This window comes from Hyperolius riggenbachi, chromosome 2, assembly GCF_040937935.1.
Source record: "Hyperolius riggenbachi isolate aHypRig1 chromosome 2, aHypRig1.pri, whole genome shotgun sequence".
NCBI lineage: Eukaryota > Metazoa > Chordata > Amphibia > Anura > Hyperoliidae > Hyperolius > Hyperolius riggenbachi.
Window position 1 is genome coordinate 495,631,634 of NC_090647.1, and position 17,451 is coordinate 495,649,084.

Consider the following 17,451-nt stretch of genomic DNA (forward strand, 5'->3'; position numbering starts at 1 on the left):
GTGTGACAGACCTGATTCCAACCAAAAACACCTGCTTAACTGAACTTCAAGAATGGATGAAGGACGACTGAAACTAAAAGCTGACAAAACCAAAGTCACTGGAGGTCAGAACCTGGCGCCTTTTCAAATTTTCACTACTCAAAGTAGGACACACAGAAATGCATAGCACTGACTATTTGCACCGCTTGGATGTATTTAATGATGGGGAGTTAATAAATAAATAGATACCAACCTTAGTTCACACCTTCATTTCATCACATTTGGCCGGTTACAGTGCCATCTACACAGAATTTCCACATAAGTTCCTGCAACAGCTACAGTGAATACAGAACCCTGCTGCCAGGCTGTTAACAAACCAACAACCGCCATTGTCACATGACCCAATTCTTCATTCACTTCACTGGTTGATGGAGAATCTTTTCAAGATTGACATACTGACATTTAAATTCTTAAATGGTTTAGCCTGTGTTTCTTTATAAGAATTGTTGCAGCTGCACTGTACCTCCCACACCCTCAGATCAACAGAATAGAATTATTTTTTCCCAGAGTCCACCTCAAAACCTTTGAAATTTTTCTGTCATGCAGCTCATACTGCACGGAACTCTTTGTCCCATTCAAGCTCTCTCTGCTTCTAGTATGTGTGCAGCTGAGAAGTGATCACTAGATAGATTTTAATATATAAATGCAGCAGCTGTGCAATAAAATGCAAAGGCAGCTTTCAGAGCAGATGCTTTGGGACCTTGTAACTTGTAAACGGACAATATTACTTGTTGTCCACAAAAGCAAATATGGTAACTGTATGGGTAATAAAAATTAGGAAAACACATTTTTCATTTTGTTCAATGTTATGTCAGAGTTTTATTCAGCCTAGGCCTGGAACGGAGTTGAAGGAGGTGTTTGGCTAAATAGCAGCTTTAACAAAACAATGGCTGGTGACAGAGGTGGGGTTGGGATGATCATGTTTGATGAGATAAACGTGTATGTGTAGTGCAAACCATATTAATAACCAGGCTGTTTGACTTGTATTTTGCTGCCTGAAAGAGTTAATTTTTAGGCATGGAAGTGACAGCTTCTGTCTTGCCGGTACCTTGTCGGGAACATAGTAAACATCACTGATTGCAGCAAATTACAGCCATAAAAGTTTTTTGGGCAGAATACAACTTCTGAGAGCAGAGTGAGATAGAAAAGGTCAATAGTTCACTTATTTAAACTTTGGGACATTTAATAGACTGCCACTTTGCAGAGGCAACAAAACATTCAATCTACTTTGTAAATGTTTAAATACTTTATAAAAAACATGGTATATCTAAAAAAGTAACTTTTAGGAGTAGGAGAATAAATACAATTGTTTATCTCATCAGGTTATTTTCACGTCGGATCCACTTTAGCAGAAGGGACAGCCATACTAACCAATAGAAAACACATACTGTATATAAGTAGATAAATACTTGTTCTACTAACATGACATGTATTTCAGTTGAATTGATTGATCAGTAAATTTTAGTTAATTTAGTAAATAAAGATAATACTAATAATAATAATAATTTAGTAAATAAAGATAATACTAATAATATTAATAATTTAGTAAATAAAGAAAAAACTGTTCCTGGCAGTTTCCATTTTTACTTATTCTGACTGAAGCCAATCCTGATGTAATTTCCTCCCTTACACTTTTTTTTTCCTCCTGGAAACTGCACTGTCATATCTAGCTTGCTTTGTAAACTCATCTGAACACAGCAGAGATCATATTTCAGCAGATTTTCCCTTATCAGCCTCGTATCACACTGAACTGCCCTCAGCCAATCAGTGAGGAGCAGGAATGTGGGAGGGTAGAAGACAAGCTTCCTTCTCCTCTGCAATGTACCAAATAGAGCCAGACCAACTGAGATTTATTAAAGCAGAAACATTTCTGATCAGATTGGAATGTGCAGGGTCAGGTTGCATAATAAACACAGAGCAGTGGATACATGGAAATTGATTTTGTGTAGGGGCGTAACTAGAAATCACTGGGCTCCCCTACAAAACTTTGGATGGGGCCCCCTCCCCCCCTTCGCTTTGTGCACAGGTAAACTGAGAAGCAATGTTATTCAATTGCCTAGTGCACACCTGTGTGGTTTGCCCATGCAGATAAAAACTGATAGCAGTGAAGCACTGCACACATTTTCTTTATCAATTACATTAGGTTCTGTGATAAAATGTGCGTGCTATCGCACATACAGACACACATGGTGTGCAGAAAACACATACAGAAACCCAACAGACAAGTGTACTCCCAGCCTCAGCTTATTACACTCACTCTGTCCATCTCTGATGGAGCAGAACTGGCTCTGTAGGCTTCTCCAGCATCACTACAGTAGACAGCACTTGAGGCTGTGGGTAGAGCAGCACTGTACACAAGACCCTGCTGAACACTGAATAGGGACTGCCTACAAATCTTTGTCTACAAATCTTTGTCTGCAAATCTTTGTATGATTCCTTATCAGTGGCTGAGCAGATGCAGTCATTAGAACAACTGCGCAGAGAACAGACTTTTTTTTCTTTGTGTCCTTAGTTGTCAGTCTCTCAGGACAGGGAAAAAACTTCTTCCCTCATGGGGCCCCCTGTGGCTTCTGGGCCCCCTGCGGCTGCATCCCTTGCAGGGTCTATTGTTACGCCCCTGCATACCCTATATATGTTACCAACATTGACCTGTTCATTATGCAATCATCATTTTGTATGCAATGTGTATCGATTTGGTATGTAATTTATTGCTGCAATGTCTAATATGTCTAAACTTTACTACAATATATTGAATATTTGCATTATAAACTCATGGTGTGCATGTATTTGTTGTTACTTTAGTGGCTAATTAGACAAGACAGGACAAATAACATTTATATTGCGCTTTTCTCCTGGCGGACTCAAAGCGCAAGAGCTGCAGCCACTGGGACGCGCTCTATAGGCAGTAGCAGTGTTAGGGAGACTTGCCAAAGGTCTCCTACTGAATAGGTGCTGGCTTACTGAACAGGCAGAGCCGAGATTCGAACCATGGTCACCTGTGTCAGAGGCAGAGCCCTTAACCATTACACCATCCAGCCAGGTGTGCATCCTCATTTGCCTTTCTGTCTAAGGTACCCTTCTTGCCACATCCCCTTCAACACCTATCAGATACAGAAGGATAAAAGTGGAGAAGCTTGTCCGGAGCAAAACAAAATTTGATATATATTTTCCTTGGACTGGAAATAAATTGAGGTCTTTCTTGAATTAAGCCATATATCACCCCCAGGGGCGCCTGTGTCATTAGGCAACTATACATTTTTGCCTATAGCGCCGTGGGCGGAAGTGGGCGCTCTCTCGCCGCTCTGTGTGTGTGGTTTATTTTTTTGTTTTTTTTTTGCTTTCAGGTCGGCGGCGCCGGCTGTTACAGGTAGCTCAGCCTGTGCCCGGCGCCGCCTACTGGTCCGCCCCCCTTCCTCTCCTCCTTTCAGAGCAAGCAGCACGCACATTAGTTTATATGTGCGGTGCCGCTGCCTACTGGTCCGCCCCCCTCCCTCTCTGTGCAGAGCAAGCGGCCGCCGCACGCTAGTTTTATACGTCGGCGCCGCCGCCTAACTCCGCCCCCCGCCTGTCACACGCACAAAGGCATGAAGGCTTGAAGGCACCGTGTGACCAGTGCTACCACCGGCTTGCTACAGACCTGCGCAGTGCGCACAAACTATCTGCAGAGGCGACAGAGATGACATCTCACAGTGAGTACCCTCTGCTGCTTTTGATAATTTTTTTATATGCCCCCCTGGCTGGCCCTGATTCCCCCCCGCCCGCCCATATCACTTGGCAGGCAGTGGCTGGGATGGATATTAAATAATATATATATAGGCATATACGATTCTTTCCTGGTGAACGCTGGCCACATACGATTCTTTCCTAGTGAATGCTGGCCACATTACGATTATTTCCTGGTGAACGCTGGCCACATACGATTCTTTCCTGGTGAACGCTGGCCACATTACGATTATTTCCTGGTGAACGCTGGCCACATACGATTCTTTCCTGGTGAACGCTGGCCACATTACGATTATTTCCTGGTGAAAGCTGGCCACATACGATTCTTTACTGGTGAATGCTGGCCACATTACGATTATTTCCTGGTGAATGCTGGCCACAAACGATTATTTCCTGGTGAACGCTTGCCACATTACGATTATTTCCTGGTGAATGCTGATCACATACGATTATTTCCTGGTGAACGTTGGCCACATAAGATTATTTCCTGGTGAATGCTGGCCACATTATGATTATTTCCTGGTGATTGCTGGCCACATTACGATTATTTTCTGGGGAACGCTGGCCACATTACGATTATTTCCTGGTGAACGCTGGCCACATTACGATTATTTCCTGGGGAACGCTGGCCACATTACGATTATTTCCTGGGGAACGCTGCCACATTACGATTATTTCCTGGTGAACGCTGGCCACATATGATTATTTCCTGGTGAACGCTGGCCACATTACGATTATTTCCTGGGGAACGCTGGCCACATTACGATTATTTCCTGGTGAATGCTGGCCACATACGATTATTTCCTGGTGAACGTTGCCCACATAAGATTATTTCCTGGTGAATGCTGGCCACATTATGATTATTTCCTGGTGATTGCTGGCCACATTACGATTATTTTCTGGGGAACGCTGGCCACATTACGATTATTTCCTGGTGAACGCTGGCCACATTACGATTATTTCCTGGGGAACGCTGGTCACATTACTATTATTTCCTGGGGAACGCTGCCACATTACGATTATTTCTTGGTGAACGCTGGCTACATATGATTATTTCCTGGGGAACGCTGGCCACATTACGATTATTTCCTGGGGAACGCTGGCCACATTACGATTATTTCCTGGGGAACGCTGGCCACATTATGATTATTTCCTGGGGAACGCTGGCCACATTATGATTGTTTCCTGGGGAACGCTGGCCACATTACGATTATTTCCTGGGGAACGTTGGCCACATTACGATTATTTCCTGGGGAACACTGGCCACATTACGATTATTTCCTGGGGAATGCTGGCCACATTATAATTATTTCCTGGTGATTGCTGGCCACATTACGATTATTTCCTGGTGAACGCTGGCCACATTACGATTATTTCCTGGTGAACGCTGGCCACATTACGATTACTTCCTGGGGAACGCTGGCCCCATTAATATTATTTCCTGGTGAATGCTGCCACATTACGATTATTTTCTGGGGAACGCTGGCCACATTACGATTATTTTCTGGGGAACGCTGGCCACATTACGATTATTTTCTGGTGAACGCTGGCCACATAAGATTTCCTGGTGAATGCTGGCCACATAAGATTATTTCCTGGTGAATGCTGGCCACATGACGATTATTTCCTGGTGAATCATTGCTGCGTTATGGGTATTTTCTGGTGAAAGATTGCCGCATTACGATCATTTTAAGTGAATAATTGGCGCATTACTTTTACCTTATGGTGAAATATTGCTGTGTTACGATTATTTTACGGTGAAATATTGCTGCGTTACGATTATTTTCCTCAGGGGGAGGGGGAAGGGGGGCGCCACAGGTTTTCTCACCTGGATTGACAAAATGGCTAGAGACGCCCCTGATCACCCCAATCAGTTAACTCAAGTTTGCTACCCAAGGCCCTCTTTCAATACAGCATGTACGCATGCTTCTGAAAAGTCTCCAACTACGAAACAGTCAAGACAGAGAAGATATAACGGTTGTTTCTAACTGCCAAGCAAGCCGTATCTCACTCTATGCTCCAACAAGCATACAGTCTAACTTAGGCCATTCCCCCTCTAACCTCTGACAAAGTTATACTCCTTACTAGATAAAAAAACTTCGGTACTTACGTATTATCCCGTCTGCAAAGTTCTTTTTGCTTCCCCAGGAAGATCTGACCATTTTTGAAAAGCTGAAAGTCCCGGCTTTCTGTTTCACCGGGTCCCGAGTCGGTACAAAGCTCACTTCCCAAGTTATGGGGTTTTGAATGAGGGGTGTCCCGTGAACTTGGCTGCTGAAAGTGCTATTACGGAAGTACAGGACAAACCCAACATGATGATAAGCAGCATGCCCGGTAGGCCTTCTACTTCGTCCTTCACAGCATAAATCTGTGTCTTCAAAACTTATGTCAAGTGCCCTGGGTCTCTCATTACAGATGGAGCAGCGCAGCTATGCACCCTCGTCTCCTCTCTGTTTTACTGGCATGGGCAAGAGACTCAATTCCACTGTGCTCTCTGCAGCAAAGTGCAGGGGACACCCGACCCCCAAACCCCCCTCCCCTAACTTGGGAACGGGGCATCGCATTGACTCGGGACCCAGTGCAAAGGAAACCCGGGACTTTCAGCTTTCCAAAAATGGTTAGATCTGGCTAGGGGACCAAACAGAACTTTAACAAAAGACGGGATAATACGTAAGTACCAAAACTTTTTACTTCTAAAATCACACTGCTTCGAGGGATGTATATTGTATACTACTAACACCACCATACTATTCCTTTAGATTGTAACTCGGGTAGGACTCACTCACTTTTGTGCCTTGGAATTTGTTATTCGTTGTATGACTTGGGATTTGATACACATTTTGTTTATCATGTTACATTTGTCACTGTAATTACTATGTCTACTATGTTGTACAGCACCATGGAGTAAGCTGGTGCTTTATAAATCAAATATATTATATATATATATATATATGCATGCAAGCACACACGCAAACACAACCTTTTAGCCTATTGCATGGGCTATATTGGGTGTGTTTATAAATAGCAGTTGGTGCTGTAGGTTTTTTTCCCAGTCTGCCAGTAGTAAAGATGATGACATGCAGGCTCAATGTGGATCAAACACCATGAATAAATTAAAAGGCGAATATCAATCATTGCTTGACCTACCTTCCATTGTTTAACTTCTCACTCTCCAATGTATTGGATTACTTTTCCTCCTTTTACTACCTTTCGGTAAGGTTCCTCTTTAAAGGGACTCCGAGCAGTGCAGAAACTATGGAAAGATGCATATCATTTTAAAGCTCTCTTTCTCCTCTTTCCAATGATATATAAACCGCCGCCCTACGCCTTTAAGTTTTCGCTATTTTCGCGATTGAAATTGCCGCGGCCGCGATTTCAATCGCGAAAATAGAGAAAACTAAAAGGTGTCGCCAGAAAGAGGAGAAAGAGAGCTTTAAAATGATATCCATCTTTCCATAGTTACTTGTATTACACAGGACGACACTTTCCCTAGTGTCAGCAGCTCCATTCAGCAGAAAAAGTCGCCCTGTGTAATACAATGTAAAAAGATGCATATCATTTTAAAGCTCTCTTTCTCCTCTTTCTGGCGACACCTAAATCGCGGCCCTACGCCTTTTAGTTTTCTCTATTTTCACGATTGAAATCGCGGCCACGGCAATTTCAATCGCGAAAATAGCGAAAACTAAAAGGCGTAGGGTGGTGGTTTATATATCATTGGAAAGAGGAGAAAGAGTGCTTTAAAATGATATGCATCTTTCCATAGTTTCTGCACTGCTCGGAGTCCCTTTAAAGGGCAATTGAAGTGAGAAAGATGTGGAGGCTGCCATATTTATTTACTTTTAAGCAATAACAGTTGCTTGGCTTTCCTGCTGATCCTCTGCCTCTAATACTTTTAGCCATAGCCCTTGAACAAGCATGCAACAGATCAGGGGCCATATGCAATTCACTTTTTCACCTGAGTTTTCTCCTAGGAGAAAATTTTTCATTTTCAATTTAAAATAACTTTCTAGCACTTTTCAACTAAAAAAGTACCCAAAAGAAGTTGAAAAAGTACTATCAAAATTATTTTGAGCATTTCTTGCTTTCTGGTGGCTTAAAGGGCATTTTATTGACAAGTTTAAAAATGTCAACTTGGAGAAAACTAAGGAGGAAAAGTGAATTGCATATGGGCCCAGGTGTTTCTGACATTATTGTCAGATCTGACAATATAGCTGCATGCTTGTTTCTGGTGTGATTCAGACACTATTGTAGCCAAATAGACCAGCAGGACAACCGGGCAACTGGCACCATATAACTCTCACTTCAGTTCCCCTTCAAGTTCCAACAAATGGCAATAGGGAGTCAGTGACTAAGTACACAGATAGCACAGCCCTAGGATCTGCCCATTGCTATTGCTTAGGGTGACAGCAGAGGGCTTTCAGTTTATGAACTGCAATTGCTTCTGTTCGGGGAAGACATTAAACAGACGCCCCTGTCTATCCTGACAATTTGGCTGGAGATTTTCCTGATTAATGCATTGTGTTTTTATTGGGTTACGCTTCACTCCAAGAATACCCAAACTCCGTATCCAGCACTAGTGAAATGCTCCAAAACCTTGATTTATTGTGTTTGGAAATAGAGATCAAGTGGACAGAAATGAAAGCATTCAGCGTCATGGAGGCCAAAACAGTACAACCCAACTCCAGCACAAACTCTGCTAATCAAATAGAGTTTATAGTCCACATGGAATAATGAAATGTATTCTATTCATCCCAGAGACTACAACTCAGCCTGGAATTATGACATCATCGCACTTCTATTTCTCACAGTAAACAGGTGCTTTATAAAGCCAACAACACCCAAAAATGAATTTTGACTGTTTCCCTAACAAGGAGCGTTTAAGACCTTAGTATGGTTAAGGCAAACATCTCTAAGGTGTTATCACGATAAAACAGAGGCACCAATTAGGGTAAAACAATGTTAAAAATGAATACAAATTAGGGGAAGTGGTACTGACCTCCCCATAGAAGATTCAACATGAATTTTAGTAACAAAAACTTTAATAGTGTACTCCAAAATATGCAACACGTTTTGTGGGACGTAGCCCACTTCTGCAGAAGAAAATATTTTCTGTACATGCAGAAACCTGTTCAGTGATCCCACATGAGCATTTCTCTCAGTGGGCTCAATTCACTAAAGGGTGCTAAGTGTTAGCGCGGCAGTGAAAAGCCGCTTTGCACGTGCAAACTACTTATCACCCAAGTTTGCACGTGCAAACTACTTAGCACCCAAGTTTGCACGTGCAAACTACTTAGCACCCAAGTTTGCACGTGCAAACTACTTAGCACCCAAGTTTGCACGTGCAAAGCCTTAACACTCGAGTTAGCACATGCAAAGCCTTTACACCCAAGTTTGGATGTGCAAAGCCTTTACACTCGAGTTAGCACATGCAAAGCCTTTACACGTGATAACTGAGTTATCAATCTTTAGTGATTTCAAGGCTTTGCACGCGCAAACTAGGGTGCTAAGTAGTTTGCACGTGCCAACTAGGGTGCTAAGTAGTTCGCACGCGCTAACTAGAGTGCTAAGTAGTTTGCATGTGCTAACTACTTAGCACCCTAGATTGCACGTGCAAAGCTTTTAGGCGTGATAACTGAGTTATCACGCTTTTGTAGATCAAGCCCAGTGTTTGGATGAAAGTACATACAGCAGAGAGTTACCTTGCAGTAAGTGCGGGTGGAGGGGCTGATGAGCTGTGAGCACTGCTGTCATCTCATCATGATCTGAAGGATGGATATATTCATAGATGCTGTTACCGGTCAGCTCCACCTACAGTGATACAAGATGAAGCAATTAAACCAAAAAGAGACAACTGGTAAGAATGGTTTGTGCCTACATGAGGTGATGTTGGAAGCAAGCCTAGAATGATTAAACTTTTCTAGGTTCAATATCTCACACCTTATGAAAAGAAGAAAGTTATGAAACTATAATCAATTGCTACAGTCTGATTGGCAGGTATTGGTGGGCAGGTCATCTGGTTACACCCACACTTTCCTCCCATAAATATATAACGATGTGTGGAATCCCCATGTCACCAACCTTTCCAGAGGAGGATCCTATGCTTAGTTTGAGTGAAGCAGCTACATTCAAGAGGAATGGTAGTGAAAATTATGAATAAAATAGCTTATTTTTTACAATATTAATTTATATATTATTTAGTCAGTGTTTGCCCATTGTAAAATCTTTCCTCTTCCTGAATTATATTCTGACATTTATGACTGGTGATGAAATCTGTAGTTCTGCCAGGTGATTTGTAAGGAAGGTTCGTTACACAGAAGTAGATATTGCTTGCTTGGCAGCTGGATAAAGCCATTATTTCCCACAATGCAGTGAGGTTCACAGACAGCAAACTGTCAGGACCATCATGACATCACACTGTGCGAGGGGTTTCACTACAATATCAACCATACAGACTCCCCTGATTATCTATTCGAGAAAAGGTGTAGATTTCTGGTGGAAAAGGGGGTATCAGCTACTGATTGGAATCAAGTTCAATCCCTGGTTAAAGTTCCTCTTTAATTCTTTTTTTATTTATTTTGTATTTATATAGCGCTGCTGACATCCAAACTTGCTATTAACTGCTGTTTTTACCGTATGGACGAGAGGAATTTTCACACTTCAGCAATTCTCCCATTCATTCCCCAATAACTTTATCACTACTTACGAAAATGCTCTATACCTTGTTTTTTCACCACCAATTAGGCTTTCTTTGGATGGTACATTATGCTTAGTATTATTTTATTCTAAATGCATTTTAATGGGAATAAGAAGAAAAAAATTGAAAAAAATAATTTCTCAGTTTTCAGCCATTATAGTTTTAAAATAAAATGTAAAACTGTGGATAGAAGCCACACATTTTATTTGCCCATTTGTCTCGGTTATTGCAACATTTAAATTATATCCCTAGTACAATACTTTATTTGGAAATAAAGGTGCATTTTTTCCATTTTACATCCATCACAAATCACAAGCCCATAATTTGTAATAATATACCCTCTTGACATACATATTAAAAAAAAAATATTCCCTAATGTAATAGATGTAATTTTACTATTTGGCCACATGATGTCCTTGCGCATTATTTCCTATTCGCGTACAATAAGTACGCTAAATAGGAAGAAATGCGTGGCTGAGTTACTTTGGAAGTGACGCAGGCATCTCATTGATGTCTGCGATCACGTTCGCCTAGATGAGCGGCAGCCGTGGGAGCATCAGAGACAAGTGAGCGGGAGGCAGTGCGGTGGTGCAATCTAAGAATGATCACTGTTTTTGAACACAAACAGTGATCATTCTCAGCGGACATGCATGAATTGGCTCAGGGGAGTTCTGAGGAGAGAGAGGAAGAACAAGCTGAAGCTGCTTTTCTGTAATGTATTTGTGCATGAATATAAAGTGCATACAGTTTGTGCTTGCAGGCTTACGCATTATCATATACGCACATACTCGGAGTGAAGAGGTGTTGCCCCCAGAAGAACACATCTGTCTGCCACCAACTATTGTGCTGCTATCCCTATAGTGCCGACACTACATTACATTACATCTCTTATGGCCCATACTCACGAGGGACTTTTGTCGCCTCAACACGCGGCGCGGGCGTATTGCGGCGACAGGTCGCCCGTGAGTATGGGCCGCGCGCACCCCGAACTGTCGCCCGCAACGGGCGCGCACACGGAACTGTCGCCCGTCGCTGATGTCGCCAGGCGATTGAAAAGTTCAATCGCCTGGCGACAGTCGCCGCCGCAACTCCGCCACAGCTGTCGTTAGTCCGTGTGAGTACGCGGACTAGCGACAGCAACCTCCATTGAGGTATGAAGAGCTTCCGGCGGAGGGAGGAGGAACGTCGGCGACAGCTTCCATCATGCCGCTGGTCCCTCTTCCGCGTGTGTACGCGGAGGGACCTGGCGAGGAGCTGTCGCCGGCCTGTCGCCCACACGCTCACGTGTGCTGGCGACAGGCAACATTTGCTGCCCGTGAGTATGGGCCATTACATTACTGATAACTGCCCAGGCTACCGGGGACACCCGCTGGTGTTCTCTTCCTGCTCAAATCATCCACGTCTACTTCACCCCTCCCCTTGACCCTGCTGCTGAGGAGAGGGGCAGTGCAAAGCAGACACGGGTGATTTAAACAGGAAGAGAACACCAGCGGGGACAACATACAGCCAGCTCAGATGTCTGATTATAGTTTTTCCTGTTGGCAGACTGAAGTCTACAGTTGCTCAAAGCCTTCTTCCTGTGAACAACACATTGAACCTGCCTACCTATGTAGACAGGTAGCGGTAGATTCACTAAAGGTGGTAAGCAAAATAACGTGTGTTCATTTTTAAAGTGGCCATACATCAGGCGACTTGATGGCCGATCGACCATCCGATTTGATTATTATAATCAGATGAACATCGGGACCACCAAGAGCATGCCCAATAGATGATGCAACCAATTTCGGGCCGAAATTTGCCGCATGTATTGATGGGACATGCTGCAAAATGTAGGGGCAGCATGCTTGATCGGGTGTGGGGCGATAACAGCGTTCTGATGTATGGGTACCTTTACATGATAAGTAGAGAGTAATGCATTGCATGTCATGTATTGCATTCTGCTCTACTCTTTGTGTGGTAAGACATGTTATTCTGCTTACTGCAGTTTAGTGAAAACACCCCATGGTTTTTTCTGTAGTGGACTAATGCTGGGAAATGTAGTCTGACATCTATCGTTGTCCCTACTTCTGGTGTCAAGCTCTCATTTCTGATTGACCCATCCTTTGGTGATAAGAGGAAGAAAGCTGTATTGCAGTGGCCAGCACATTTTGTCCATGAAACAGGTAGTGTGTTTATCAATTTGCTTTCATCCCCTTTTTTTATTCTCACTTATCATGTTAACTGTTAATAGAAATTATCTTGTTCACTTCAACTATGGTCCAGCCGGATCCGCCTCTGCTGAGAATCTACCATATGTACAGTGCCACCCCAATGCCCCTTGATCCACGTGTGAGAGATCAGAAAAAAAGATCATCTCAGTTTATTTCAGTCTGATGGCATTGTTCTCCTACTCACCTGTACACACCATGCAGCTCCATCGTGTTGGCCGCCATTGACTCCATAGCAACAGAACGCACCACTAGCTTGCAGCCTAGCGACACACCTGTACTGAATTCAGCCCCAAACTGTCGCCTGATCCCTACAGGTGACAGTCCTCATATCTGTGTATGAGGCTTTAGCTGGGCTTTGATTTCCCCCTCAGATGACGAGGTGTTGGAAGTGAAGAGAAGCTACGCACTGCACTTCTGCTACAGTGAATCACCTCCCCCTGTGTATATCTCTTCAGCTCATTACATCATGAAATACTCCCGGACAATATTGGCAGACACCATACAAGTCCACCTCAGGCTCACATGCTATAAATTCATACAACATTACCCACAATCCCCCAGTGTCCCGAGAAATTCATCAAACTACAGGCCTGTATCTGCTTTTCAGCCACACAAATGTAATATCTTTCTGCTGACAGGAAGACAGATTTATGATATCTCCAAATCACTATCTTAAAGACGGGAGGTTTTACCAAACATGACAAATCGTCAAGCAAGAAAAACACAAACCTTCTATAAGCTGCTGGCAGCGAGTGAGGCGGAATCCATTTTATTTTTTGTTCGGACAATCTCGCTTATTTTCTGGGCTAGGGGTGTGAGGAGGGTGCACAGATTACCATACAGACATGGAATCACTTCCAGATGTGACACGGTTTAGGCAGCATGTCGATAGCCCATGTTCACACATATTTTTCAGGGCAGTTTCATTCATATGGTTACAGGGTCAACATGCTTGGCTTTAGTTTGTAAGCCCTATTTATATCTCTGTATAATAGAGCAACTCCACAGCTTACCAAGTATTACCTAGCCTCTCTTGTTTCCACTAGACAACAGACAACCCTACTGATAACAATAATTGTTTCTAAAGGGGTGCTGACCAACCTTCTTTAGGGTACCCATACATCTAGCGACTTGGCGGGCAATTGACATTCTGATTTGATAATTATTATTGAATCAGATTGAAAATCGGTACCACCAAGTGCATGCCAGAAACCAGGCTCCACATTCTGCATGAGCACAGCCGTGCTGCTCTTGTCGGATTTATTTTGGGGGGCCTTGCGCTCCATAGCAACAGAACATGAGTTCAGGCTAGCGACACGTCTCTACAGTGTCATCTCTGCAATGCCACCAAAGCGATTAGGTACTGATCCCCACCATGTGACATGCGCATGGATGATGACGATGCTTTGCAAGGTATCTGTTGTGTAAACAAGAAGGCTTTGCTCACTTCTCATGCCTTATTAATGCTTACAGTCATATTTAATGATTGTGTGGGGCTACTTTTAAGGTTTTCCCTGAAGCAAAAATGTGAACGTAGAGTTATCCTTTTAGTAGTACAAGTTTATCCTTACCTGTGATAATCCCAGATGGACAGAGGCCGTCTCTGAAATGTACATTATTTTTCCATCTGAAGCAACAACAAAGACAAATCCATCCAAGGTCTGAAGAAGAAACAGAAGCTTCGTGTTAGGTAGTATTATTGTTCTTGTTATTAATAATAATATAAATAGTGCTACATTCTTCCTTGGCATTTTACAATTACAGAAATACAAACTCTACACATAACACATTGGGCTTGATTAAAGTCTTAGCAAAGTTAACGTGCCTTATCAGAGTAGCATAGCGAGCGCTACGAACCTGCAGGGACTCAGGGCAGGATGAGTGGAGCTCTCATCATTGACAATTAGCAGGCATAAGTTTGCTATGCTACTTTGATAAGGCGTGCTAACTTTGATAAGGCATGCTATTTGTCTTAGTGAATCAAGCCCATTATATATATGGGTAGTGCAGATAATAAACAGCCATACATACAGCATATAGATTAGGTGGTGCATAGCAGAAATGTCAAGTCAATATACAGCAACAGCAAAATAAAAGGGTGGAAAATATATGGGTGTTAAAACTTTAAAACAAAAAATGCAAAACTTTAAAACAAAAAATGCCTTAGCAACATAAGGAGTATCCTACCTCCACTCTACTCCTTATTCTGCTAAGGCATTTTTGTATTGACCTGAGGAAGCGAACCATGACCTGCGAAACGCGTTGTCAATTGTGAGAAAACGCGGAAAAACCGCCGCGTGTGCTGAAAGCAAGGCGGCTGATTCCGCGTCCAACGCGGCGGTTTGCACGCGTAGGCACGCGTCTGGTAGTGTGGCAGAACGCGGAAAAGCCGCTGCATGTTCTAACAGCAAAGCAGCTGTTTCAGCGTCCAAGGTGGCGGCTTGTACGCAGCAGCGTGCCTTTGGAGTGGCTGGGTCTGTTAGTCCACATAGATGGATGGAGAGCTACGCGCGCGCGGGCCAGAAGTCAGGACCTTTATACCAGCAGGGGAAGTGTCAGCTGATCAGGACGGTCAGCTGATTCCTGCTGGACTCATGATTGGCTGAGTGGTTCGGGCGGGGCAGCAGAGTTCAGCTACTATATATTCTGCTTGCTTGTCAGTTGCTGGTTGTCTGCCATTGCAAACACTTTGTGGAAGCATTCAGACCATAGTCAGATCCTTACAGTGTGTTTGAACCAGGTGGACCTGGGAATTCACACTGAGCCAGATTTCCTTGTATTGTTATTATTATTTGTTAGACCAGTTCCAGGGTGTTGAGATCAAGGCCCTCACACCCCAGACTAGGAATACTGTGTTTCTTCTGTGTATTCTCTAGCATAGTTCCAGGGTGTTGAGATCAAGGCCCTCACACCCAAGACTAGGGAACTGTATTGTCTTTGTGTTATATTCCAGAATAGTTCCAGGGTGTTGATGATCACGGACCTCACACCCAAGACTAGGGAATTGTATTATCATGTATGTTATACTCCAGACTAGTTCCAGGGTGTTGATGATCACGGACCTCACACCCAAGACTAGGGAATTGTATTATCATTTATGTTATGCTCCAGACTAGTTCCAGGGTGTTATGACTACGGACCTCACACCCCAGACTAGGATTGTGCTATTACTGTATTACGTTAGCCCAGTTCAGGGCAAAACCTTTCATATTAGCAGCAGGGCTTCCTGCAACCCAGCCTCGGTCCCTCGCTCAGGGGGTCCACAGGCTACAGGAATATCACCCACAGTCAGGGGTGAATTCCTCAGGAGTCTTAGGCCGCCAGCTCCTCTGGTGGTCTCCACTCAGAGTTGTTACTGTTACACCAAACACTCTCACTATTCTGGTGTCCAGAGGTTAGTAATACATCTGTATTATCGCTGATTCTGCAGATCATCGATAATCAGGCGTATATCTGTATTCTTAGTGGTACTGCAGATCGTCAATAATCAGATTCTCTCTGCGTGCTGACACCTATCGTTACATCAATATTTTAAAAATATTTTTCCAGTTGAACTGGTGTCTGTATCTTCTGGAGTGGTAAGCGATTACCTGTCATTTGCACGTTATGTTTTAAAGTTTTAAACCCCATATACTGTATTTTGGACGCCTAACCCTTCTATCAGTCAGACCTCCTTTGGACGTAATAGCTTTGCAGTTTTTCTGGAAAGTCTATCGTACTGCAGGAGAGCGACCATCCAGGATCAAGACCTGGGGCACTGAGCGGGGACGGAGAATTCCCAGCAGGCTTATACGGTGATTGAAGGAGCTGCAACCCACCTTTGTGAGTATATATTCATATATAATTTTGTCCCCCTATGCGTAACGATACTGCACCATTGGGCTCCTGGCCTCTCTCTACTTCTCATTTAGATGCTCTTGGTCACTACAAGAACCACCAAGCCCCTTCTACAATATACTGCAATACTGAGATACAATAAGAGAGACGGCCCTACCAACAGTCTAATGGCCCGTACTCACGGGCTGCAGAAGTGGCCTGTCGCCAGCACACGTGAGCGTGCTAGCGACAGGCCGGCGACAGCTTCTCTCCAGGTCCCTCCGCGTACACACGCGGAAGAGGGACCAGCGGCGAGACGGAAGCTGTCGCCGACGTTCCTCCTCCCCCCGCCGGAAGCTCCATTTACCTCTATGGAGGTTGCTGTCGCTAGTCCGCGTACTCACGCGGACTAGCGACAGTTGCGGCGGAGGTGCGGCGGCGACTGTTGCCATGCGATTGAAACTTTCAATCGCATGGCGACAAGAGCGACGGGCGACAGTTCGGGGTGCGCGCGCGTGCAACGGCCCATACTCACGGGCGACCTGTCGCCGCAACACGCGCGCGCCGCGTGTTGAGGCGACAAAAGTCCCTCGTGAGTATGGGCCATAAAGGAATATAGAGATGAAGCCTGAAGTAAAGAGTGTTGAGGACCTGAAGAAGTGGGTAGATGTTCGTGAAACGCATTGTCCAGTGTTTTAAATAAATCACTTTTGTCTATTATATTAGTCATCATCCTGGTATATGTTTTTTCTGCTTTTAATCATTTTATACATTTTTTGGATACCTCCCTTTTTTGAACACCTTCGAACCCCCTTGATGAAGTACTTTTTTACCTCTCTGTAGATGTAAAAAATATTAATGATTGTTCATGGACTACCAACCAGCGCGTTCTGTTGCAATGGAGGAGAGTTGATGGCACGATATAAATGGAGCAGGTAGGGTGAGTAGAACAATGCCCTCAGCTTTTGC

The 17,451-nt window shown here is 43.8% G+C and overlaps 1 protein-coding gene across 1 annotated transcript in view; it reads right to left on the minus strand.

The window, feature by feature from the left end:
- The window catches only part of SIM2 (SIM bHLH transcription factor 2), a 126,307-nt gene that overhangs the window by 47,166 nt on the left and 61,690 nt on the right, over window positions 1–17,451 (minus strand). The window contains exons 3-4 of the mRNA XM_068266054.1: window positions 14,238–14,327; window positions 9,462–9,570 (exon numbers count right to left, since the gene is read on the minus strand). Of these exons, the coding sequence (XP_068122155.1) occupies window positions 9,462–9,570; window positions 14,238–14,327 (199 nt within the window). The remainder of the gene's footprint in view (window positions 1–9,461; window positions 9,571–14,237; window positions 14,328–17,451) is intronic.